Below are 25,144 nucleotides of genomic sequence, written 5' to 3' on the forward strand. Positions count from 1 at the left end.
TTTCTAGTAATGATTTGTTCCCTGCCCCCTGGAAAAATTTTATTTTGAGGCTACTTGCAAGGAGTTTGGGGAAGTTTGGGAGACTTATTTTTTTTTTTCATTCTCTGTATTGGGAGGCAGCAGAGAAGAAGGAAGTTGAGAAAATTTTTGGAGTAGCCAAAAACAATGCCTATTAACGCTGGTATTTAGCAGACTAAATTACCCTGGAGAAATGTGAAGTAGATATAGCCAGGGGGTACCTCATTTTGACTCTGGGCTTGCATTGCTCATGGTGCCCCTTTGATTTCAGCTGTTTCATTAATGATAACAATTTTATACAGTCACCTGTGACCCAAGTATAGTTCATCATGGGCCATATTGCCAGATAGTTTGGGAGAGTTTGGGCATCTATATTCATACATGTACCATATTTCCAAGGACACTGCCATTTTTGATGGGCAAGTTCCATTTTTAAGCCAAATCAATAGTTATAAATTTGAATCATACAAGACAGAGAGTTATCCAATTATATATGTATGGATATAGATACTAAATTTCAAAGGCAGTTGAAGAAATTTTAAATGTCATTCATGGTCTTCAAATCTGTTGTTTTTTTTTTTAAAGATTTTATTTATTTATTTGACAGACAGAGATCACAAGTAGGCAGAGAGGCAGGCAGAGAGAGAGGAGAGAGGAGGAAGCAGGCTCCCTGCTGAGCAGAGAGCCCGAAGTGGGGCTCGATCCCAGGACCCTGGGATCATGACCTGAGCTGAAGGCAGAGGCTTTAATCCACTGAGCCTCCCAGGCGCCCCTCAAATCTGTTTTTTAAATCGTAGTTTCATTTCCACCAAACTGTCTGCCTTTGTTCAAAATTGTTAATCCACTGAACCCAGGAGGTTTAGAACAGGAAATGAGTGTGGTCTCTGATTTATATAAAAGTCTATCTTCAGTCTAAATATCTTCACTTCCTTGAACTGACAACAATATTCACATTTTTAGCTTGTAGTTTCAAGTTCAGTATGTGCAGATGTCTTCCCATGTCAGTGAGAAAATAAAACCTTATGATTCATTTGAACTCTTGGTGGTTGAGTTTAATTACTGAGGTCTCAGACTCAAGAAAGAAGTTTGGTAAATCTCATAAATGACCACAAATTAATAATCTCAATGCATTAAAATAAAATAAACATTTATTATGTGCTTTTTTTTTTTTACACATGGTCCCTAAATTAGCAAATCTTGAAATACACACACATAGGAAAATTCTCGTTCTTGATCCACCTCATCTACAATGGGTGAGTTCACCTTGCTGAATGAGAAGGTACTCTCTTAATGATTGTTGCAGTAAGGGGTGGGCACACCAACCCTTTCTCTGGACTTGAATAAACCTTTGAAACATGCATATACATATTTACCATTTATTGAATGTGATTCCATAAGTGGCAAATGGATGCTGTTTTCCTGCATAGAATCAAGTTCTCCAGGGTTCTGCAATCTTCTTCCCTTTAATATGCAAATCCCTACAATCCAAACCCCAGAGAATGCCCACAAGTCCAGGGCATTTTCCCAAATACTTCTGGGGATTTTTCAGCTGTTGGTGGCCTCCTCGTTGTCTCCTGTTGCTCCCCGGTGGGGGGGGGGGGGTCATCACTGATCATCTCACCAGGACTTGCCCTGCCGCCTCAGCCCCTTCTAGCCTACTTTGGCCATGGCCAGGATCTACCTTATCTTCTGGGATGACCATTCATTCAAGCTGATGCTATATCATGCCTGTTAATCAACTTTAGCGAAGACATACAAATAGCACAAAAGAATTACAGTATAGGAGAGGGAAAACCAGCAGTCATTATTGTGTGCCCCTGTTCTCTGAGATTCACCATGGACAGGAAAGCCCCTCATTGGCCTTGTCTTCTTTTGGGCCAGACATTCTGTCCTGTTCTGGGGCCTAGTCATCATCTCTGTGAGAACCCCTTGTATCCACCATGACATTCTGTTTCATAATCTCCAGCGTAAGCTTGAAATCAGCTAACACTGTAAATTTCTCCACGCAAGGATGTCACCCTTTCATTTTACTGTGCTGAGCAGTTTAGCTCTTTCCCAGCTACACCTCTGACACCCAGACCAGGTGGTGCCTTTGAATCACGAAAAAGCCAATCTAAGTGCCTTCCCCAGTAAAAGGGCAGCATCTTTTTTTTTTTTTTTTTAAGATTTTATGTATTTATTTATTTGTCAGAAAGAGAGAGAGAGAAAGCACAAGCAGGCAGAGGCAGAGAGAGAAGCAGGCTCCCTGCTGAGCAAGGAACCCCACATGGGACTCGATCCCAGGATCCTGGGATCATGACCTGAGCTGAAGGCAGTGGCTTAACTGACTGAGCCACCCAGGCGTCCCAAAAGGGCAGCATCTTGCCAAAATGTATTCTTCCCCCACTGCCAGAGAAATCTGTACACACCGAAGACAGCTTCGAATGTCATATTTTAAAAACCTTTTTATTTTAAAATAATTTCAAGCATGCAGAAGAAGGACCAGGATAGTACACAGCAATCTAGTATGCTCTTGACCCAGATTCATCAACTATCAACTATCAGTATTTCATCACATTATAGTATTATTTTTTTTTTTAACCATTTCAGCCTAAGTTGCCTATATTTAGCCTTAAACACTTCCATGTGCATTTCCTAAGAGCAAGGACATCACCAGTGATATGACAAACCAATGTCATGTGCCTCCTGATGCGGTGCCCTGAGAAGGACATATGGTACACCATTCCTATGGCACCGCCGGTGTTCCAGGGAGAGCTGACTCTTGAATCTCTCACTTGACTAACACTTAACTTACTGGTTGACATCTTCACAAGGATGAGCCTTGGCTACCTGCCCAGCGCAGGTTGTGGGGGAGCTCACAAACTTTCTGGGGTGGGGCAAAGTGATGGAGAAGACTCAGAGACAGAGCTTTCCACCTTCAGGGCCAGGTAAAATACGCAGAGACTGGTTGTAGGGACCTAACTAACCCCTTACTGTTCAACTTCTCCAGGCTTCTTGGGCTGAGCCCGTTGTGCTTGCGTGTCGTTACTGCAGGAACCTGTCAGTGACATTTAGGCTGTCAGAAGGGGACAGGAGACCAAGGACGATTCTATCAGTCTTGTGACAAAGAGTTATATTACACGTTGCCAACAAAAGCACAATAACAGAGTTCAAGTCGGGGGCCTTGGGTGGCAGCTGGTACTCATGAAATGATTTTATTATTTATGACGAAGCCCTAGCTTTACAAAATGGTCTGGTGGCTCAAATAAGCAACAGTGCAACAGACTTCCCTGATTTCAATCTCAGCTCTGGCATCAAGTAGCCATTTGACTCTGGGCAAGCTACTTTATCTCCCTGGGGCTCTCATCTCTCATCTGTAAAATGGTGTATGAGTTTCCTATTGCTGCCATAACAAATTACTCAAAGCCAGCTGGCTCACAAGAGCACAGATGCGTTTTTTTACAGTTCTGGAGGTAGGAAGTCTGAAATCAGTTTTACTGGGTGAAAAGCAAGGTGTCAGCAGGTTTGTATATCTTCTAGAAAATCGAGGAAAGAATCCATTTCCCTCCATCTTCAAAGTCAGCAGCATAACATCTTCTCTCTTCTGATCTCTGCTCCATTCCTCCCATCCTCTCTCTATGCCTCTGAGCCTCCTGCCTCCATCCAGTAAGGACCCTTGTGATTACACTGGGCCCACCCAGAATAATTCACGCTAATCTTCCCATCTCAAAGTCTTTAATCACATCTACAAAGTCCTTTGAACTCGATAAGGTAATATATTCACAGGTTCCAGGAATTAGTACTGTTGGGGAATGTGATCAAAAAGACGTGACCACCAGTCGACCTCTGAGCTGTTCCTGGGTACTTGGGGGCTCTTCAACCCCCGCCCTGTCCTTGGACTATGGGTTCCACTCACCTTGCCTGCTCCCAGAGGCTGCTCCAAGGACAGAGCCTTGAGATAGTGATGGGATGTTGAAAACACTTGCACGGTGTATGTGACTGAGCCCAGTTAAGGTATCTTTATATAAACTTTTAAGATTTGGAGATCAAGTGTGGGAACCTATCCCTCTCGCTGCCACCCAAGATAAACCCTGTACGTAAGTTCCCCTTTGCTATTATTAAAATGACCACCTACCCACACCAACACTGACAGTGTGTGGCTGCCTCTCTCCCCTCTCCTTGACGTCTGCCTACAGGGGCTGGTTTCATATTACACCAGGAAACCTCCCAAGAGAGGGTTGTGAACTTATTAGTACCTAAACATCTTTGGTGGGAAGGGACCCCATATTCATCCTACTACAAATGGATATGATCATTTTACATACCTTGCAGGGTAGTTATGAAAAATAAATGAGGTAAATCACATAAGGCACTTGGCATAGACAAAATGCTTTACAAAGCTGTTATGAAGACCAAGATAAATCTGAAATATTGATTTTTTTTTCGAGAAAGACAAAGGAAATAACCAATTTACCACAGGAGGCCTACTGAAAAGTTTTAAATTCAAATCAATGATTAGTGAGAGAAACCGTGTGAGCTTCATTTTCTTCCTTATTCTCATCAATAAATGTAAACAAATCACATTTAACCCAAAGAGTTAAAATTCTTTTTTTTTAAGATTTTATTTATTTATTTGATAGAGATCACAAGTAGGCAGAGAGGCAGGCAGAGAGAGGGGGAGGGGAAGCAGGCTCCCTGCTGAGCAGAGAGCCCGATGCGGGGCTTGATCCCAGGACCCTGGGATCATAACCTGAGCCAAAGGCAGAGGCTTTAACCTACTGAGCCACCCAGGTGTCTCGAAAATTCTTTTTTAAGAGTTAAAAATTAAATCTTCATCACCAGACTTATTAGCTTTCTATTAAATGAAATGCCACTTAAAAATCGTGTCCTTAATTACCTTTAATTACCTATCTCACTAAATGTCTCTTCTTTTATTTTCTCCCTCCAACAGGGGATAGAACATGTGAATCCCTTTCTAGCAGCTGTACTCCACTTTCACTAACCTTTGAAACTGTGGTTACGAAGTAGAAGTGGGTTTCATTACACCATGCGTTAGTAGGAACCCTTCTAGGTATAAATGGTAGAAAGTCAACTCAAACTGTTTTTTAAAAGTGGGAAGTGGTAGTGGTGGGAATTAATGGCTTATGTAACTGGATTTGATACTATAATGTGGCCACAAGGCCGAACTTCAGGAACCAAAGATTTACTCCCTTGCTGTTGGCAGCTACAGCACAGACTGTTTCAATGAAGACAGCCGTCTTGTCCAAGAGCATTTGGAGTCATCGTGGCTTCAGATCTCCCCACAGGGCTGTTGAGGGCTTACTGGGACCACACACTGATCATTCAACTTCCCCTTCTGTCCACTCCCGCTTTCTTATTTTTCCTTCCTTTCCATGGGTGTTTACCTGCAGAGGCACTCTCTAATAAAAGTCCTTCATGTTCATCTCCAGCCCCAAGAAACCCAGTCTTTTAAGAATAACAAAGATGGGGGCGCCTGGGTGGCTCAGTGGGTTAAAGCCTCTGCCTTCGGCTCAGGTCATGGTCTCAGGGTCCTGGGATCGAGCCCCACATTTGGCTCTCTGCTCAGCAGGGAGCCTGCTTCTCCCTCTCCTTCTGCCTGCCTCTCTGCCTGCCTGTGATCTCTCTCTCTCTCTCTCTCTCTGTCTGTCAAATAAATAAATAAAATCTTTAAAAAAAAAGAATAACAAAGATGTCCAAGTGTCTTGGGCAGATCAGACTGGAGGATTCAAACGACTCCTTCCTTAGGCCGAGAACTCTAAACAGCCTTCTTTGGATCCAGTGCCCACCCCTGGAACAAATACTGTGTTCAGGGAGGTAAAGTCCCCTCACGGGTCATCCTTAGGCAAAGAAAGTAGGGCCACATAACTCATAGAAGCATCCAGAGTGGGAGTATGGCAGTTCTTGAAAGTAGAGTATACGCAGCCGAGAAAAAAGGAACAGAAGTCAAGGTACCTGGGTGGCTCACTTGGTTAAACACTGAATTTTGGCTCAGGTCATGGTCTCAGGGTTCTGAGACCGAGCCCTGCCTCTGGCTCCACACTGGGCTGCTTAGGATTCTCTCTCTCTCTTTCTCTGTCTCCCTCTGCCCCTCCCCACCCTGTGCCCCGCCACCCCTGCCGCCCCCTCCCTGCACCTGTTCTTTCTCAAAAAACAAACAAACAAAAAAGGAATAGAAATCCATTTCTCCTATCACCAGGAACGAAACACATTGGGAATCTTGGTGTGGTAAAACACCTCCCTTTCTTCAGCAATTTCACACTTACTTCTGGGAATAAATTAAGAGCTTAATTTAATTTGAAAAATCAAGAAGGAATTATACTTGGGATGCACAGTCAGGGAATTTCCTGGAGACTTGGGTCTGCTTATCTCCTTTTTTTCTCAGCCAGAGGTGTCTAGGATTTCAGTCACATCCGAGGGTGTTACTCCTGACTGCCTACTGGGAGGGTGAGTACTGCCTTCTTTTCACCATAGTCTGGCTTGATACTAAGAGCTTAGGAAACAGTGGAAGCCAAAACGGCTGGGAGAAGATACAGGGGTTCAGTTTTCTTTATTCTTCAGGTCCAGTCAATCCCAGTCAACCATTCCCTGTTGCTTTTTATCAAACCCTCTGTCTTTCCAAGAGCGGTGCACATTAAAATTTGCTTGAACAGTGTTCTCAGAAGGGAAGGAACTTTCCATAAAAGAAAGCTTTTACTCCCCCCTCCCCCGCTTTTTTTTTTTTTTTGCAACTGATCTGTCTTCTTCCAGCTGTGAAACTGATTGAGGTCCTTAAGGCCCTCCAGAAATCTCTACTCGCAGCCCTGTGATTACTTTACAAAGGGGGAAAAAAGCGATGGGAGGGAATGGTTGATTACCCACGGAAAATATCCTTTCTCTTTTGCATTTTCTCTCAACTCATGGAGGGAGGGGAAGGGAGTTGGAAAACATTCAGGAAAGAGGTTTTTGTGAAACAAAGAGCATTATTTCTTAGCACATGTGCATTCATGGTCCTCTTGCCATGGCCTCCCCAGCAGAGCAGAGGCATCAGGAGGCCAAAGAGAAAATGTGGGAGACGCTTGAAGATTTCGATGAGATAAAGGAAGATGGAGCAGCAGGCTGGGGAAGAGAAGCGGTGGGGGGCAGTGGAGAGGAGGAGATTTTGGTAACTTTCACAGAGCTTGAAGGAATTGCAGTTTGCAGGACCCACCCCACCCCTGTGGAGGAGCCTGAGCGGGGCAGAGAGCGGGAGAGCAGATGTTTAAGCTGGTGTATCCCTCCCCTCCTTGCCTCACTTCTTTAATTACATAAGAAAATGAGTACATGCTTCAGTTACATTTTGTGTATCAGGCAAAGTCCAGCCAGGAAAAGAAGACTGCATTTTATTTTATTTATTTTAAAGATTTTATTTATTTATTTGAGAGAGAGTGTATGTGTGTATATATATACAAGCAGAGGGGAGGGGCAATGGGAGAGGGAGAAGCAGGCTCCCCGCTGAGCAGGGACGGGATGCGGGACTCAATCCCAGGACCCCAGGATCATGACCTGAGCCGAAGGCAGGTGCTTCCCCAGCTGAACCCCCAGGTGCCCCCAAAGTACTACATTTTTACACAGGTAATTTCATGCTAGGAATTTGATGCACGGATGATGGGAAAATGCAGAATCCCCACATGGGTGTGGAGGCAACACAAAGATGAACAACTACAGGAAGTGGTTACCACCGTGGGGGGACACCAAGAGGAGGTGGTATAACTCAAGCCCAGAAGGCAGGGCCATCTGGTAGGAGCCAGAACTCACGTTCTTTTTTTTTTTTTTTTAAGATTTTATTTATTCATTATTTGACAGAGAGAAACACAGAGGTGGGAACACAAGCAGGGGGAGTGGGAGAGGGAGAGGGAGAAGCAGGCTTCCTGCTGAGCAGGCAGCCCGATGCGGGGCTCGATCCCAGGACCCTGAGATCATGACCTGAGCTGAAGGCAGATGCTTAACGACTGAGCCACCCAGGCACCCCAAGAACTCATGTTCTAGAGGTAAAAGCTGGCAGAAGCTGGAGCCTTCGTGGAAATGCAGCCGCTTCAGAAATGCTACTTGAAGCAGAGAGCTGGGGGGAGAAACAAAGGGTTTCTCTCTTGCTCCTCGTCCTCCTGGTTGGCTGATCACACCAGAAGCCAGAGGGCCAAGGAGCCCGGAACATGCAGTTCTCCCTGAGATGGAGCAGCGCAAGGAAAGGGCGGGGAGTAGAGCTCAGCACAGAGGTGAATAACGGGCACATGTTTTCATTGTCTGTGTTTCTTCGAATTCACCTCTGTGTGGAACGGAACCATGAAGCCATCTGTCCTTTACGTGGGTTGCGCATGATCCAAGAGCAATGGAGAAGGTCACAGTTTAATACCCTTCCTAAAATATTTAAGTGCAAAATAATGTTACTTTACTAACTGTCCTAATTCTGTAGGCTGTCTCAAGTGGTTCATAAGTAAACAGCCACCAAAACGGTCCATGCTTCTCTTGCTGATTCTCTCATTCCCATTTGGCCCTGCTGTTTCTGCTTTTACCTCTTCATTAACTGGAGCTGTTGTACAACCGCCCTTGTGTAATTTGTCAGCGTTCATCTCATACTGGGGTTACCATCCTACCCTCCTCTATCTTTCATGTCCTGAAGACAGAGTAGTAGTCAGGAAAAAAAATGCTAAATCTGGCTTTTGGCCTCAACCACATCTGATGTACCTTTATATTGACCCTGTGTACATACCTAGTCTAGAGGATGTCATGTCTTCCTAGGAATCCTATGGTCATCCAAACATTTTGCTGTATTTGTTATATTTTTATTTCCTGTAGTTATATTTGGAGTGATTTTGGATGGGTTTGACACAGTTAAGCCTTTTTTTTTTTCTGGTATCTGCTTAGAAGTATAGCCAAAGTGCTTGGATTTCAAATCCCAGCTTTACTCTTTCCTAGTTGCATGACTGTGGCCAAGTCACTTAAGTGCTCTGTGTTTCAATTTCTTCATCTGTTAAGTGTAATCATAGTAATAGAAACTAGTTTAGGGGCTCCTGGCTGGCTCAGTCAGTAGACCATGTGACTCTTGATCTTGGGATTGTGAGTTCAAGCCCCACATTGGGTGTAGAGATTATTTACAAATAAAATCTTTATGAATCGCTAAATTCTACTCCAGAAACCAATATTGCACTGTGTGTTAACTAACAAATTTAAATAAAAAATCAAAAAATCTTCTAAAAAACTACTTTATAAGGGTTAAATTGTTAGAATCAAGTGAATTTACTTGTATACTAAATTTAATACATGTGTGTATGTGTTTACACAGACATATATATCAATTATTATGTAGCTATGTTTGTATATGTACGCATGTGTGTATATATGTGTATGCACACACGTGTCTTAGAAAACTAGCATGATGTAAGCATGCTATAAATATCAACCATCATCATTATTATTATTTTTCTCAACAAGACTGTAAAATGCTGCTCAGCCTGTCAAAAGATATTTATTTAATGACTTTTATCCAGTACGAAGTCATGGCTAGTTGAGTGACTTTTTCAAAGTGGCTACTTAAAAACTGATTAGTCAAAAAGTTAAGTCCATGTGTAAAATATATCCCATCATTGGTCTGTTGTCTCTCAGTTGTAGAAATTGGTTTCATTTCCTACTATGTTTAGTTATGACTGAATTATTATGGACCCTTTTTCCGCAGCTTTTTTGTGGTTTAAAGATTTAAAGTTCTCATGGTAACAAGATTTTCAGTTGACCAATGATTAGCTAATTTCTGATAATAGAAAAGGAAACTGATTGCCCCAGGCTGCTGTTTTCATTTCCTCATGGGAAGAAGAAGCAGAGTAAAGAAGAGAAGCAGACACAAGGCATTGAACCTCTGTCACCATGGGGAACTGGATTGAGAATGAAGGGCTCTCCATCTTTGTCGTCGTAAGTACCAATGAGAGAGAAATGATAAATTCTCAAACTTGTCTGGGTTCTCTGGGAAACTAAAAGAGGGCAACGTTTCTTGCTTGTTTGTTTGTTTTGCTTGTTTGTGAAATTGCACTGAAGCTGATGTACCATGTGAACATATGTCTATCTGTAAGCGGGACCGAGGGCAGCCTTCCAATCTTATTAATGAAAAGAATATATCTAGGGTCTCACTTCACCTACTTTATTTCTTGAGACTTTGGGGGTACTAAATCAGCCAGCATTTCACAGAGGGGGTAGAAGACATTTCATGCTAATGATCTCTGAGTCTAAGTTTTTTATCAATATTTACTCAGAGGCAAATTCACTACTTTTTATGTGCTTATACCATTTAAAAATGGGCAATCGTAATTTTACACCGTTTTCCAAATAACAGGTACAAGATCAGCTTGTGTATGGGAGATGGCCTTTATTTCAGTGATTACAGCAAAAATAATTGAATTTCTCAACTTTCTTTTTTAAAAAGTACCTTTTCTTCCTCTGAGGTAAACTTGAATTATTTATGAGGTTTATAAAAATTCAAGAGGAGGAAGTTGAAATAAACTAGACTCATATATACAGTGGATATATTATATATATTATATGTGACTATATAAATCAATCTAATCTATCTTGAGAAATAATTTTTGTAAGTAAAGATAGGGCTAATTTTCAAATAGACATGTTAATCTCTTTAGTTTTTTTTTTTTTTTTTACCATAACAAGGACCAACTATTATTTTAAGATGGCAGTCTCAGCAAAGCAATCACAGACAATTGGGAAAATAGAAATTTGATTTTTAAATAGCCTTTCCTAATAGCCAATGAAAGTATTGTACTGATGTTAAAAAGAACACTTGTCAGTGGAATTTGAAAGAATTTGTCATGAAGTAAATATTGAGTCTTTGATTTACAGACACAGAGAGGAAGGGGGGCACAAATAAAAGAAAACCAAGAAATATTGTGCATTAAAAAATTATGCCAAACCAACATGCTAATGCAATATAGAATTCTTCTGAGGACTCAGAGCTTTTAACTTGATTTCTTATCACCGTTTTGAAAACAGACTACTCCCATAGAAAACAAGTTCATATTATATTTTTGGCTCCTATCACAGTTTTCCCCAGGAGATGACCTCCTCCTAAATTGCACACTCATACGTTTGACAATAAAGACACAATCTGGAAAGCAAGAGTAAGAATGACGAGGTTAGGGAATGGAGAAGTTGTTTAAATAGCTTCTTCATAAAGAGATCATTCTCAGGCATCTACGGACCTTTAATGGCATTAAAGCACAGGTAAGAAAAGATCACTATGAAGCTGAAGGTTCGAGACTGAGCAGTGTCTCACTCAATGCAGTCAGTGCTTGGGATGAAATGAGCAGTCAAAAGGTAGGAGGGTCGCTTTAAAAAAAAAAATCCCATGCCCCTCACCCCCTCATTCATGTTCAATAGTCCCTCTTTGAAAAGTTAAGCAAAAGTTACTAAATAGAATTAAAGGCTTGACGTTTTAGCTGATGTGACTCCCACTAGCTGGGGTGGGGTGCTGTGGGCTGGAGGGAGGTGATGGCATCCCTGAGAGTAGAACACAGTGTCTTATGGGCACAGGGGACGACACAGTAACCTATTCCTTTCCCTTCTCTTTTCGAGAAGACTCACCCGCTATTCATTAAGAAGAAAAGAGGAATGAAACAACAGAGGTGAGGTAGATTGATAATAACCTGGCATCCTGGCCCATAGTAAAACCATCACAGGGAATGCCACAAGGTGGAAAGGTCACAATCACGAAGTGTAGGGGCACTGTTGGAGGAAGGAGCTGACTCGCAGATGGTCACACTCAGATGTATAACTACCTTTGGTGAAGGCTAGACTGGGGAAGTCCTGACCCTACTCTGACTCCAATCTTACGTGAAATCTACCCATTGAAATGTGGAAACGTCACACAAGTATTTCTCTTTTTGCAGCTGGTATGGCTGGGGATGAACATCTTCCTCTTCATCCGGTTCTACAGGTTTTATGACATTGAACCTCAGTACCATTATACTCGAAAACTTCTTGGGGTAGGTATGAGTTCCATCTCATGCAATATTGACTGGCTTACATTTCTAATCAAAGATTCTGGTTCATACTCCTCTCAACACTTTAAATAAATGTTCTCACCAACCCAGACGGCACCATTACCTCGCTCCCTCCACTGCTACCACCTGGGCAAGAGTCTTTAGGCCTTCCCGTGTGAGACAAACTAAAGTGTGTCAGAGAATCCCAGCGGCATCCATCCCCGCCCAAGAACTACTATGCCACTGTTTAGCTTAAAGAAGAAATCTAATGCCAACCCTGGAATGGCAGGCAGATTTGGTGAGATTGATCCAAGGGTGACACAGGTGGGACAAGTGAGACTTTCCATATTCTTTAAATCATCTGATTCCTGACAACTTTCGTGCATGGAGAGCCCTACGTCTTGTGACATGTTGTGAAATGACCTTCAGGAAATAAGCCTCTCCCTCCAGATGGAGCCTTTGAGGAACCTGCCCAAGGGTCACGTTCATTGACTAGGCCAGCAGAGTGAAGGCCCCCAACTTTCCTTGGGTCCATTAGCATTCTTGTTTTCCTTGAACTGCCAGGACTCTTCTTCACGACAAATGGCAACAATTACAATGACAGGTGGCCCCCACGGGATACCATTTTTTACATCATGCTGAAACCCTGAATTCATGACGTAACGCTAATTATACTATGTATTATATATCATGCGTATACACAATTATACTACATAATAATACTGTGCTGTTATAATTGTTGTTAGCTAATTCAGGCTGATACTGAGAAGGATGATTTCCCTTTGTTTTCCCCTCCAAAGTATGCAACTTCTTTAGGCGTCACAAAGAACAATTATAATGCCAAAGCATTACAGCAGACCAACCTAAGTTACTGCTGAAGTGAGTCTAAGAACTAAGAAAATCTTCTTTAGAAAGCCCCAGTTTCTATACTGAACTCTAACAAATGATACACATGTTTAAGTATTTAGGAGGAAGTGAACTGATATCTGCAATGCATCAAAAATAAGTTGTATTGACGGATGGCTAGAGGGATGGGCAGATGGATGGATAGCTCTGTGAGGGGGGATCCTGGGAGATGGGAAAACGGGTGTTCATTGTGAAAATACTTCAGATTCTCTTTACGTTTGAAAATTTTCGTAGTAAAATGTTGGGGTGGGAGAGAAGGGCCAGGTTAAAGCAAAGGATCCCAGCAGGCCCTCCAGGCAGACTCTTGGTTCTGAAGGACCTTCCTTCTCTGATAACTTGATGTCTCTGGTGGGCCTCATGCTGGGAACCCTGGAGGAGTGTTGGTGTGTGGGGGGGGTGTTCTGTGCTCACAGGAGTTACCTGCTTCCTATCCCACATCTTCCAGTTTGCGCTGCCATTGGCCAGGGCCCCTGCAGCCTGCCTGAATTTCAACTGCATGCTGATTCTGCTGCCAGTCTGTCGAAATCTGCTCTCCTTCCTCAGGGGTTCCAGCGCGGTAAGAGCAAACATTTACAAAGTTGTCGCTTCTCAAAATTTTCAAAGGCCATTACACTAAGTGTCCTTTCTGAGGAAAAGCAGACTAATGGTTTGTGAGGATTCCAACCTCTGTCCAGGGTATTTGCAAGCTGAACTATGCTTGATTCTCCATTTTATTTGTATATCAGTTGTTGATGGAGTTCCCTGGGACAATCATTTAACTTGGAACAGACATTTTAAAAAAAAAAAAACAATCAACCTACAGCTCAAGAAGACCCATAAAACACTTGTGCGTGCACACACACACACACACACACACACACGACATACGTAATATAATATATTATGGACTTTATGAGGCTGACATAGGCTTTGGGAATTAATCCTACAGCAGCATGTTTTTCAAAATTTTTAAGTCAGAGAAAATCTCTTCGTGGCTAACATCCCAAGCAGGTGGAATCAAGGAGTGATGAGTCACAGTATACGGAGGGTGACTAAGAGGTACTGAGTCCATGGAACTGAGGAGTTTGGTGCTTTCTAAATGTCCAGGGCGGTTTTTTTTTTTACCCTCATTTCAACAATTTGGTGAGCCCCTAAATGTACTATGTTAGAAGAAAGAAAATATTATGTAAGAAGAAACTTTGTGACCTATAAAATAGTATATGAATTTCTTTTTAATTTGATTTAACTTTTTATAATTTTAGAATTTCTTTTTAAAATAGGTCTCTTTTTCTTTTTTTTATTGTGTTATGTTAGTCACCAAATAGTACGTCATTAGTTTTTGATGTAGTGTTCCAAGATTGTTTACATATAACACCCAGTGCACATGAATTTCTTATTGCTGTTATCACACAAAGATGAGAAACAAGGCACTTAGAATCTACTTAATCTGTGTACTACAAAGCCAAATATGATGGGTTCCACAGAACATTAGAAATAAGGGGCTCTGGGGAATCAAAGAAGGGGGGATTAGGAATGAAGTTGGGGCAGGGAATGAAGAAAGGCTTCTTCGAAAATGTGGCATCAAATACGGGCATATAAGGATCAGACAAGCCACTAGGAGATATAAATGAGAAAGACATTTTACCTGGAGAAAATGGAATGGGCCAATGCAAAGAAAATAGTGAGGAAATTACATTCGTGAAAGCCCCATAGAAGCACGACACGTGGCTTCTCTTTGGATTTGTTTGCAGTTCCTGATCCCACCAAAGAGGGTAGCTTGGAAAAGCTAGGGATTGATGACTTGGTGAGACCCGTTCTACTGGATCATGAGTAACTACTATCCTCTGTTTTTCATCTTAATAAAATGTATGTGTTTTATATTAACCAGCTTTAAAAAATCTGTTTAGTGGAGATAATTTATAGAGGAGAGAAGTGAGCAATGTACTTTGATGGGGATGTAGGGATTGTAAAGGCCACGTGTCTGAACTAAGGCTGCAGAGGACAGCTGGAACTTTCCTGGTAAACTAGGACCTCAAATGTAGAGACCTGAGAAGTTAATACTTAATTTGGCAATTGTGGACTATTTGGGGGGAAGAAAAGTGATCTAAACTGTCAATATCAAGTAGAATTTGCCTTGAACTCTGCCTTATTTTTCCTAATCTTAGTAAATTTACTAGTTGATTTAACGGATATAGGATTAGTGGGATACAATTAACAGTATTTCCCCATCTAAGAAACCACAGAGGTAAAATTCCATTCAATTTCAAGTTTTAGCAGCGAGTCACCTCTTAAATCCAAGGCCTGGCATACTGTAGGCGCCCATTGAACATTTGCTGAATGAAGCTCATGTATTGTAGGTTTTGTTTTTAGGAAGGCACGATTCATTTTTTTGGTCTTCCCCCCTATGCCCTGTTTGAATACTTTCTATTTAGAGGAAGTAAACCCTGAGAAACAGGCAGCGTTTTCACCAGGAGGGCAGGTTAGGAAATCCTTGTTACCACCCAGGCCCAAATTTCACTGCTATTGAGCTGCCCTGCCTCGTGAAATGCACATGTTGTAATGGCCGCTTTCAGGCTTCCTGTGGCCCAGGAGGGAAGATCTTCACGAGCGTCTTCAAAGACAGGGACGAAATAAGGCTGCTTTTCAAATTGCAGAGATGCTCTGCTAATATGGAGAGATCTGTATGTAAGAGAATATATTTTATAAAATTAGGAGCAAGCCACATTCTTTTAGAGACCGGGAGTGTCCCTCCTTCCGGGTTTCCCAACCTGAAGTGTGAACTTGGCAAACGAAACTTCTTTTCTGATTGGGATTAAAATGAGTGACCATCCTGCGACCAGTGTTGGAACTCCTAATAGCGGCCCCCTACCGAGTCTTCGTAGAGCTCGCCTCATAGCAGCTGCATGTCAAGTCAGCGACACGGGGATGAAGTGAGATGGCAATGTTGGAATTTAAACCTGCTCTTTGTGTCCCGAGAGCCCATTCACTTTCCGATGTGCCGCCGAAACTCAAAACCGCCTTCGCGTCATATGACAGTCTTCAAAAGTCCGCCATATATGTGAATGTTGGAGCATGCTGAATAGCACAGACCAGAAATGACAAGGTTGTTGTCACTTCAAGGATTTGCCAGTAGGACGTCCCGCAGACTGCACAGTCACAGAACTTCCGTTCAGTTTCTAGTGGTCTTAACCAGTTAGACTTTGCTTTATAACCCTTCTGATTGTTTGAAGAAATAAAGCCCCAGTATTGGCCCACCCTGGGGAAGGTAAAGGCAAAGGCTCTCAGCCTGCTTTGTTGCATGGAATGGGGAATGATGGGGTTTAGTAATCCCTACCTTGCCATGTAGAAACTGGATTCTAATCGATTGGAGTCTCAGTCTTCAGATCAGAAAGAAAAAGGAAGGTGAGAGAGTCAGCTCTTATCTGTAACCTTATATATCTGACAGTCAGAGGCCGTCAGTGGGGCTCTGTATAACCACATGGTGTAGGGAAGTCTCTTGGACTTCCTGTTGCACGGGTTGGGTTTTGTTGTTGTTGTTGTTGTTGTTGTTTTTAGCTGAAAAGCAAGTGAGACAATGCAACTGTAAGAATGAATATAACATTCCAAAATATATTAATTGACTAAGCTGTCAGCCTCTGAATTGTCAGTCAACAAACATTTGTTGACTGCCATCTGTGTGCTAGGTACTGGTGACACATGGTGAGTAAAGAGTAAAACTCAAGGAGCTTAGAGTTTTATGGAAGGGATAGAGAAGAAACATGTGACTTCAAAGCTATCAACAGTGCTATACAAGTAAACTGAGGTTCTTACTCATCACATACCCTACTGACACCAGGTTTGGACATCACTGGCAACTTCTTTGCCTGAGTTCTATAGACTCAAGGGTGGATTTTGTGATTTCCCCCAAATTGCTTATAAACATCAAATTTAAGTGAATTCGTGGCATGTGTGGCGAGACCAGGTGTACATAAAATAGAACTTTTAAGTTTCTGTAATGGTCATGTTACAGAAACTCATGTTATATCCCATTAAATATGCACTCCTTTTCGGTTCCATTTCTCACTTGGAAAAAAAAAAGTATTTTTTCAGTACACCTGGGTAGCTCAGTGGGTTGAGTGTCCAACTCTTGGTTTCAGCTCAGGTCATGATCCTGGGGTCCTCAGATGGAGCCCTACACTGGGCTCACTGCTCAGCTTCTCCCTCTACCTCTGACCTTTTCCCCACTCTCCCTCTCTCACTTTCTCAAATAAATAAAATCTTTATCTTCAAAAAATTTTTTTTTATCTTGCGGTTTGAACGCAGCATAGAAATTTGCTGAGATGATGCAATAATCTCCCTTATACTTGAATGTTAGCCTAGTGAGTTCAGGCTAGGCTCTAGGTGACAGTAAAAGAGAAACTTCCCTTTAGAAGTCAATGGCAAAGGAGTAGTTCAGTGAGGAAGCCATGGGACATCATGGCAACTTGCGTAATTAGGAGGTAGCTGGCAATAATTCAGAAGTGACTGAAAAGCATAAAAATGGTATCTGTGTGATTAGGAGGAACAAACAAGCCCTGGGTGGTCACAGGCAGCAAAGCTCTTCCTTCCCACTCCACCAACCACCTGCCTTACTCTCATTTTAGGAAATGGTGAGGAAATTGTATTTGGAAGCCCCATATAAACATGACTTGTGACTTCTCTTTGGATTTTTTTTTTTCGGCAGTGGGGGGCATCCTGAGCATATCATAGAGGGCGGCTGGGAAAAACTAAGGATGTGTGCCTCAGTGAGATCCATTCCAATGATCCATTAGTAACTAATGGCCTATATTTTTTCATTTTTTAAGATGTATGTGTTTCATATCAACTAGCTTTTAAAAAATTACCTATTATGATCAGAGTATTACAAATGGACCTTTTATTTCTTAAGCATTCAATTCAATTTCTGATGGTGGCATCAGAATCTGTTGTTCCGCATTTTTGATGATCTATATCGATGATGATAAAAGTAGAACTATGGAGACACTGTAGAGGCCACATTAAAACCATATTCTTTTCTTCAAATTCAGCATGCAGAAGCCAGTGTATTACCGCACCCCCACCAAAATTTTAAAACAGTTTGTCAGAAAGTAGAAAAGAAAACCATGTGGCAAGTATAGATATGTGGGTAAATACATCACTACAGATTTAGAATAATCATCTTAGGTTCTAGAACAGTGAAAATGTAATTCATTTAACCAAATAATTATCAAGGGACTTAAAAAAAGATTTATTTATTTATTTTGGAGAAAGAGAAAGAGAGAGAGAGGGCATGTAGAGGATGGTGGAGGGGCAGAGGGAGAGGGTGGGAGAAACTTAAGCAGACTCTGTACTGAGTGTGGAACCTGATGTGGGGCTTGATCTCACGACTCTGAGAGCAGGACCTGAGCCACACCAAGAGCCAGACATCTAACCGACTGTGCCAACTAGGTGCCCTAAGAGATATTTTTTTTGAAGCATATGATACATTGCTCTGCATATAGGAAGCTTAATTTCTAGCTGGGGAGCCAAGCCATACGAGCTGAAAAGTTAAATAATGATACCAAAAAACCCCCTCAAATATTTATTAAACACCTCTTAGTGAATCTAGGAAACAGACTTATGAGAGAAGAACTATGATAAATACATAGGTGAGGAAGTTAGAAACTGACCATATTGTAGGACTGAGATCCAACACATGTGTATCTGATGGCAAGTTATGCAGAACTTGTCCTCTGAACTTTAATTCAGTGCTCGCTTCAGCAGCACATATACTAAAATTGGAATGAACTTTAATTCAGTACTGATTTCTGATCCTACTGTTCCCATTCTCTCAGTCTTAAGACTCCAAATGTGTTCCATCACTCCAATAAGGACTGTATTAATTATATGTTGCTGTGTAAAAGATTGCCACAAATTCACTGGCTTAAAACAACCACAATTTATTAGCCAACAGTTCTGTCAGTGAGAAGTGCAGCCTCCTGCGTTTGGTTGGGTTCTCTGCTCAGCATGTTACAAGGCTGAAGTCAAGGTGCCAAGTGGGCTGAATTCTCAAATGGAAACCCCGGGTAAAAATCTTCCAAACTCATTCTTGTTGGCAAAATTCAGTTCCTTGCAGTTGTGGGACTGAGGTTCCTGTCTCCTTGCTGAGAGCCATTCAGGGCCCGCTCTCAGATCGTGAAAGTCTCTGTATTCCTTCCATCGGGCCTCCTCCATGTTCAAGCCAGCAACATTGCACCAAATACTTCTGGTGCCTTGAATCTCTGAGTTCTTCAGTCTCTGAGTTCTGGACCCAGATTTAAAGGGCCATGTGATTGGCTCAGGCCCACGCAGATAATTTTCTCTTAAGGTCGACTTGGAACTTTCATTACCTCTGCAAATTTCCTTTTGCCATGTAATGTAACAAACTCACAGGAGTGACATCCCATCGTATTCACAGTTCAGGTCCCAGCCCCACTCAAAGGGAAGATATTATATAATGTCATTGGGGATCATCTTTGAATTCTGCCTGCTACAAGGACTCCAAGAAACTATGGAGGAACCTAGCAATTGGGAAACAGGAAAAAGATATTTCTTTAAAATTGTAAAGAATATAAAGTAGTAAGACAATGTACAGCATTTGAAATAAACAGAAAAGATGACAAGGCTATATAAAAAACCAAAGACAATTTTTCACCAACAGAAATGTGAACTAAGTGATTTCAAACAGGAAACCCTTGTTTTGAGAGCCTGAGTCATGGCCCACCTTCAGCCATGGACACTTAGTTGTAGCTGATGCTGTTGGTTTTTCAGTCATGTTCCCTCCACACTTGTGGTTCTATAGTGCATGGGCTCGCTGCCTTCTGCTAGCCCCACTCGTTCTCTGCCTGAGGATTTTCTTTTGGCCCTTTCCTGGGGCAAGCCTGAAAGGCCCGGGAATCTACGCCCTGGCACCAGCCCTTGGCCTGTGACGGTTGGAAGTCGAGGGATGAATTCCTAAACTTTCTAATGCCTTGGGTTAAAAAAAAAAAAAAGAAGAAGAAAGAAAGAAAGAAAAGAAAAAGAAAAAAGAAAAGAAAACCTCTGGAGCATTTTCTATAGCTCTCAGAATTCTCTAATCAAAGAGACCATGGTATGATATGATATATGATATGGTAGGATATATGGCAGTGGTAGCTGATCTGATAATATGCCCTTCTTTGGCTGTATTGTCTTCCCAGTGTCACTTCCCCTGACCTTGTTTTCTGTGATCACCTTGCAGCTGAGTACTTAAAGTCTTGTTTCGGGTTTTTTTTTAGACTTGTAAAGTAATAGTGACTATATCATTGCATCTGGTTTGGTGGAAAAGGGTGTGAACCTTAAAGACAAAGAGACTTGCATCCCAGCCAATGTAAGATTTAACTTTAATTTTTTTAATCTTAAAATGAGGACAATCATTCTTATCTCGTTGCCACTGAATGAGATAATGATTATGGGTAAACTGCCTGGCTCACAGAAAGCATTCAGTGAAGCCTAATTCTTTCTTCCTTTCTCTGGAATCCTGTGTCTTCCTCCCTAGTAGTATTGCTGTGGTCCCGGGAATCTGCCCTCATGGTGCCATGCTCTCTGTAGATGTAGCTAACTGAGAGATAGTGGAGTAAGCACAATTTCCCACACATTACCTTTTTTTCTATAAAAATTACATTTTCATAAAAATTTTTATAAAATTTTTATAATTAAAATTTTAAAATTTTATAAAATTATAAAATTTATAAAATTAATTTTTTAATAAAAATTTAAAATTTTTATTTTAAAATTTTAAATTTTTATTTAAAATTTTATTAAAAAATTACATTTTTTTCTATAAAATCAGAACATTTTATTAAAAATAACTAAGCCACCAGGCCCAGGGTGGCTCAGTCGGTTAAGTGTCTGACTTCTGATTTCAACCCAGGTCTCCATCTCAGGGTCATGAGTTCAAGCCCCATAGTGGGCTTCATGCTGGCCATGGAGCCTACTTAAAAAAAATAATAAGTCAAATATTAAACAACTCTAGATTAAATTTAATATTTTTAGAACCCGATATACTTAGATTACTTATACTAAGTACTTATACTAAGATTTTTTTTCTTTTGTTTTGCACTTGGCTCTCCTTAACAATTCTCTGTATCTCTATGGCAGTACATTTAGACTTGGGAACAAAGCAGCCAAAGCAAGCATTTGACCAGTTTTCAGGAGGACAAAGTTTGGATTCAATCATAAGGCAAAGTTTGTTTTTTTCTACTTTGGACATTGAACTGAATCAAGATTCAAATCCACATCCTCTAACACGTATCAGAAGGACAGTCACACTTGAGTACTGACCAAAATAGTATTTTTAGTGTCAAGGTAATCATACAAGTTATGAAATATCAGAATATTGATACTCTGGCATCTGATAGATTTAAATCCCAACTCTGCCACTTATTAACTATGTGACCTAAGGCTACCTCCCCACAGGTTTTTCCCTAACCTGTTATACAGTAATAATAATGGTTCCTCCCTGCTAGGACTGATGCAAAAATGAAGAGTCAGAATGCACATAAAACATTTAAAACAGCTCCTTGCACAAGCTCTTTGTAAATACTACTTATTGTTCTTTTTGCTATTAATATTTGGTTAATGATATCTCCTTGCGATGTTGTCTCTGTCAACAGACGTGGGTGGGTATTTTTTTTTCCTCCCACAGTGTATGTCTTCGAAGGGTGTTGTTCTAAAACTACTCACTTATTCTAGAGCTGTTCACTAGTCTGTGTCCCCCTTAGACTTTCAGGGTCATGTGAAATGCATACACCTTTCCTATGATGCCGCCGGTATTCCAGGGAGAGCTAACTCTTGAATCTCTCTCCTAACTAACACTTAACTTACTGGTTGACACCTTCACAAGGATGAGCCTTTGCTACCTGCCAGTGAGGAACTGTGGGGGAGCTCACAAACATCTGGGGTGGGAAAAAGTGATGGAGAAGACACAGAGACAGAGAGTTCCTCTTTCAGGTCCAGGTAAAATATGCAGAGACTGGTTGTAGGGACCTAACACTTATTGTTCAACGAACTTCTCCAGGCTTCTGGGGCTGAGCTGGTTGTGCTTGTGTGTGGTTGCTCAGGAACCTGTCAGGTAGGCTACTCACTGGCTGGTTGACCTTGGGAAGATGACTACAGGTATCTGAGCCTCTGTTTTCTCATCTATCAAAGGCGTAGAATGACAGTGTTTTCAGGGTGGTTATGACAATTAAGTGAGATGATCTGTATCTACTGTCTGGCACACAGAAAACCTTCTTGATAACAATTACTGTTTTGTTCTTTTCCCCTTAATCCAAAGTGCTGTTCCACAAGAATTCGAAGACAACTGGACAGGAACCTCACTTTCCATAAAATGGTGGCGTGGATGATTGCACTTCACACTGGTGAGCTGATTAAGATATGTGAGATTGCAAAGAAAACTTGAAACCAGACAGTTCCCTCTTCTCCTAGATACCTTTTATTTTAGAAGAGGTCAGCCTTTTTAGGTAGATCAGGTGGTGATTGGCGATGTTTTTTTTTTTTTTTTTAATTTTTTAACTGAAGTATACTTAACATACAGCATCCTGTTTGTTTCGGGTGTATGACATAGTGATTTGACAATGACATATGTTATAAAATGCTCACCACGATACACAGAGTTATTGTCTGCCACCACACAAAATTAGTACACTATTATTGACGACATTCTCTGTGCTGTACTTTACCCCCCTGTGAGTTATTTGTTTTATAACTGGAAGTTTATATCTCTTAATCTTCTTCACCTATTTTGCCCATCCCCTCACTCCCAACCCCTCTGGCAACCACCTGTTTGCTGCTGTATTTATAAGTCTGTTTCTGGTTCATTTGGTTTGGTTGGTTTGGTTTTTAGATTCTACATATAAGTGAAACCATACGGTATTTGTCTTTCTTTGTCTGATTTATTTCACATAGCATAATACCCTCTAGGTCCATCCATGTTGTTGCAAATGGCAAGGTTTTCATTCTTTTTTATGGCTGAGTATAATATATATATATATATATATATATATTTTATCCATTCACCTATAGATGGACACTTAGGTTGCTTCCATATCTTGGCTATTGTAAATAATGCTGCTATAAACATGGGGGTGCATATATATTTTTTTCAAATTAGTGTTTTCATTTTCTTTGGGTATAATTACTGGATTATATGGTATTTCTTTTTTTAGTTTTTTTGAGGCAACTCCGTAGTGTTTTCCATGGTGGCTGCACCAATTTACATTTCCACCAGAATGAATTCTGTTAAAAAATATTCACCACTCTTTCTTCCATTGCCATATTAGGATTCATTCCTTCAACTCTTTTTTTAAAGGATTTTATTTATTTATTTGACACAGAGAGAGAAAGAGAGAACAAGAAGGGGGAGCAGCAGAGGGAGAGGGAGAAGCAGGCTCCCCGCAGAGCAGGAGCCTGTTATGGAACTCAATCCCAGGACCCCGGGATCATGACCTGAGCCAAAGGCAGACACTTAACCGACTGAGCCACCCAGGCACCCTATTCTTTCAAGTCTTAAAACTTTTTTATCTTGGGGTCTTCGGACAAAATCCCAGTGTCCTCACCCTTCCCCATGCTTTTTAATATAAAAAGAAGTCCACAACGGAGAGCTTTTATTTATCCATTAACAAAAATACTAGGGTTGAACATGTAGATTTGCGGATTCCTTGCACTAACCCTATGGGGGCCACAACCCATAAGCTGAGAAGATATCTTATCTTAAGGGTAAGATCGCCCTTATCAGCCAAGAGTCTCCTTTATTATTATTGTTATTATATATCTACTAGGTATACATATGTATATATGTATTCTTTATTATGTGTTGTTATTATAATTACTAAAGTGGCAGTGTTGGCAGAAGGGATGTATTTGGGACCCTAATCAGATCTTCACTAATTCACTTAACAAATAAGTGATGTGCTGGGCAATTGGCAGTGATGAACAAAAGAGACTTTTACTCTGCCCTTAAAGAGTTTCCCCATAATTTGAGTAAAATAGGTTTACATTGCAAGTGTTTACCTGGGTTTCTCTTCTATTAGTAGATCATGCAGGCTTTCTGAGCTGTGGTGAATAAGATGGTTCAAAAGCAAAATGCATGATAAAATCTTATTAGAAAGCAACATAGCGTAATGGTGAGGAGCAAAAATTTGAGTACCAGATTGCTCAGATTAGATTCTTAATTCTGCTGCTTCCTAGCTTGGTGATCTTGGGCGGGATATTAAAGCAATCTATGCTCTGGTTTCCTCATCTGAAAGATGAGATGGTACTAACAGTACCTACATCATTGCCTCCACATAAGGATTAAGAAATTATAAAGCACTTATAACAGTTCTTGGCACCCAGGAAGTTGTATGTAAGTGCTTGTTAAGTAAGGAATGCAATTTTCAAGAAGATATTCGCTCTTGTGGCCATTGGTTTATATCAGTTCAATAAAATGTTATTGTCTCTCTGGAGTAATGTCAGAATCAGGTGAATGGGCCAGCCAAAGGCATACATTGCACGAGAGTCTTCTTGTTTGAGCATAAACATATCAGGGGGAGAGAGACAATGAGAGCACACCTAAATATCCTCAGAGACCACGGTTATTTTGTAGAATCTCAGAATTTGATTGGATCTTTAGGATAGTGTCGTTTAACATCTTCATTTTACAAATGAGGAAACCAAGACCAGAGAGGTCAAGTGATTTGCATATGATCACACAACTAGAGAATAGCTTATCCACTAGAGTTCTAGTCTTGCCTGTCTGGCCTGGAGACCCAGTTCTTGTTTCTAAGTGTCCTGGACCATCCCTGTGTCTCCCTGTATCTTATCATAGTCAAGGGCTATAGCCAAAAACCCAGCTTACATGAAAATTGACTGCACCCTTCTCTTCTCTGTCCTCTTTAGCGATTCATACCATTGCCCATCTGTTTAATGTGGAGTGGTGTGTGAATGCCCGAGTCAACAAATCTGATAACTATTCAATAGCACTCTCTAGACTTGGAGATAAACCTGGTGAAACTTACCTCAATTTTGCTCGAGAGGAAATCCCGGTAAGTCTATTTCTGGATTCAGACTAGGCCGTTAAAACTGAGGACTAGATTTCAATGAGTGAAGAACTCTGCTTGGGCAGAGCACCAACAATGATAAAAGTTGACCATCAGTGGGCAAAGTTTGTAGTTTCTAAGAATGTGGGTACAGAGAAAATGTATTCCCCATTCCTGATCCCATGTGTAGAGGGT

General features: G+C 41.2%; 1 protein-coding gene across 1 annotated transcript in view; it reads left to right on the forward strand.

The window, feature by feature from the left end:
* Positions 1 to 9,827: 9,827 nt before the first annotated feature.
* LOC111150330 (cytochrome b-245 heavy chain) overlaps positions 9,828 to 25,144 on the forward strand; it is a 34,596-nt gene continuing 19,279 nt past the window's right edge. The window contains exons 1-5 of the mRNA XM_022507774.1: positions 9,828 to 9,936; positions 11,919 to 12,014; positions 13,363 to 13,473; positions 22,207 to 22,291; positions 24,810 to 24,955. Coding sequence (XP_022363482.1) covers positions 9,892 to 9,936; positions 11,919 to 12,014; positions 13,363 to 13,473; positions 22,207 to 22,291; positions 24,810 to 24,955 — 483 coding nt within the window. The 5' untranslated portion in view covers positions 9,828 to 9,891. The remainder of the gene's footprint in view (positions 9,937 to 11,918; positions 12,015 to 13,362; positions 13,474 to 22,206; positions 22,292 to 24,809; positions 24,956 to 25,144) is intronic.

This window comes from Enhydra lutris, unplaced genomic scaffold (genome assembly GCF_002288905.1).
Source record: "Enhydra lutris kenyoni isolate GAN:26980312 unplaced genomic scaffold, ASM228890v2 scaffoldscaffold23, whole genome shotgun sequence".
NCBI lineage: Eukaryota > Metazoa > Chordata > Mammalia > Carnivora > Mustelidae > Enhydra > Enhydra lutris.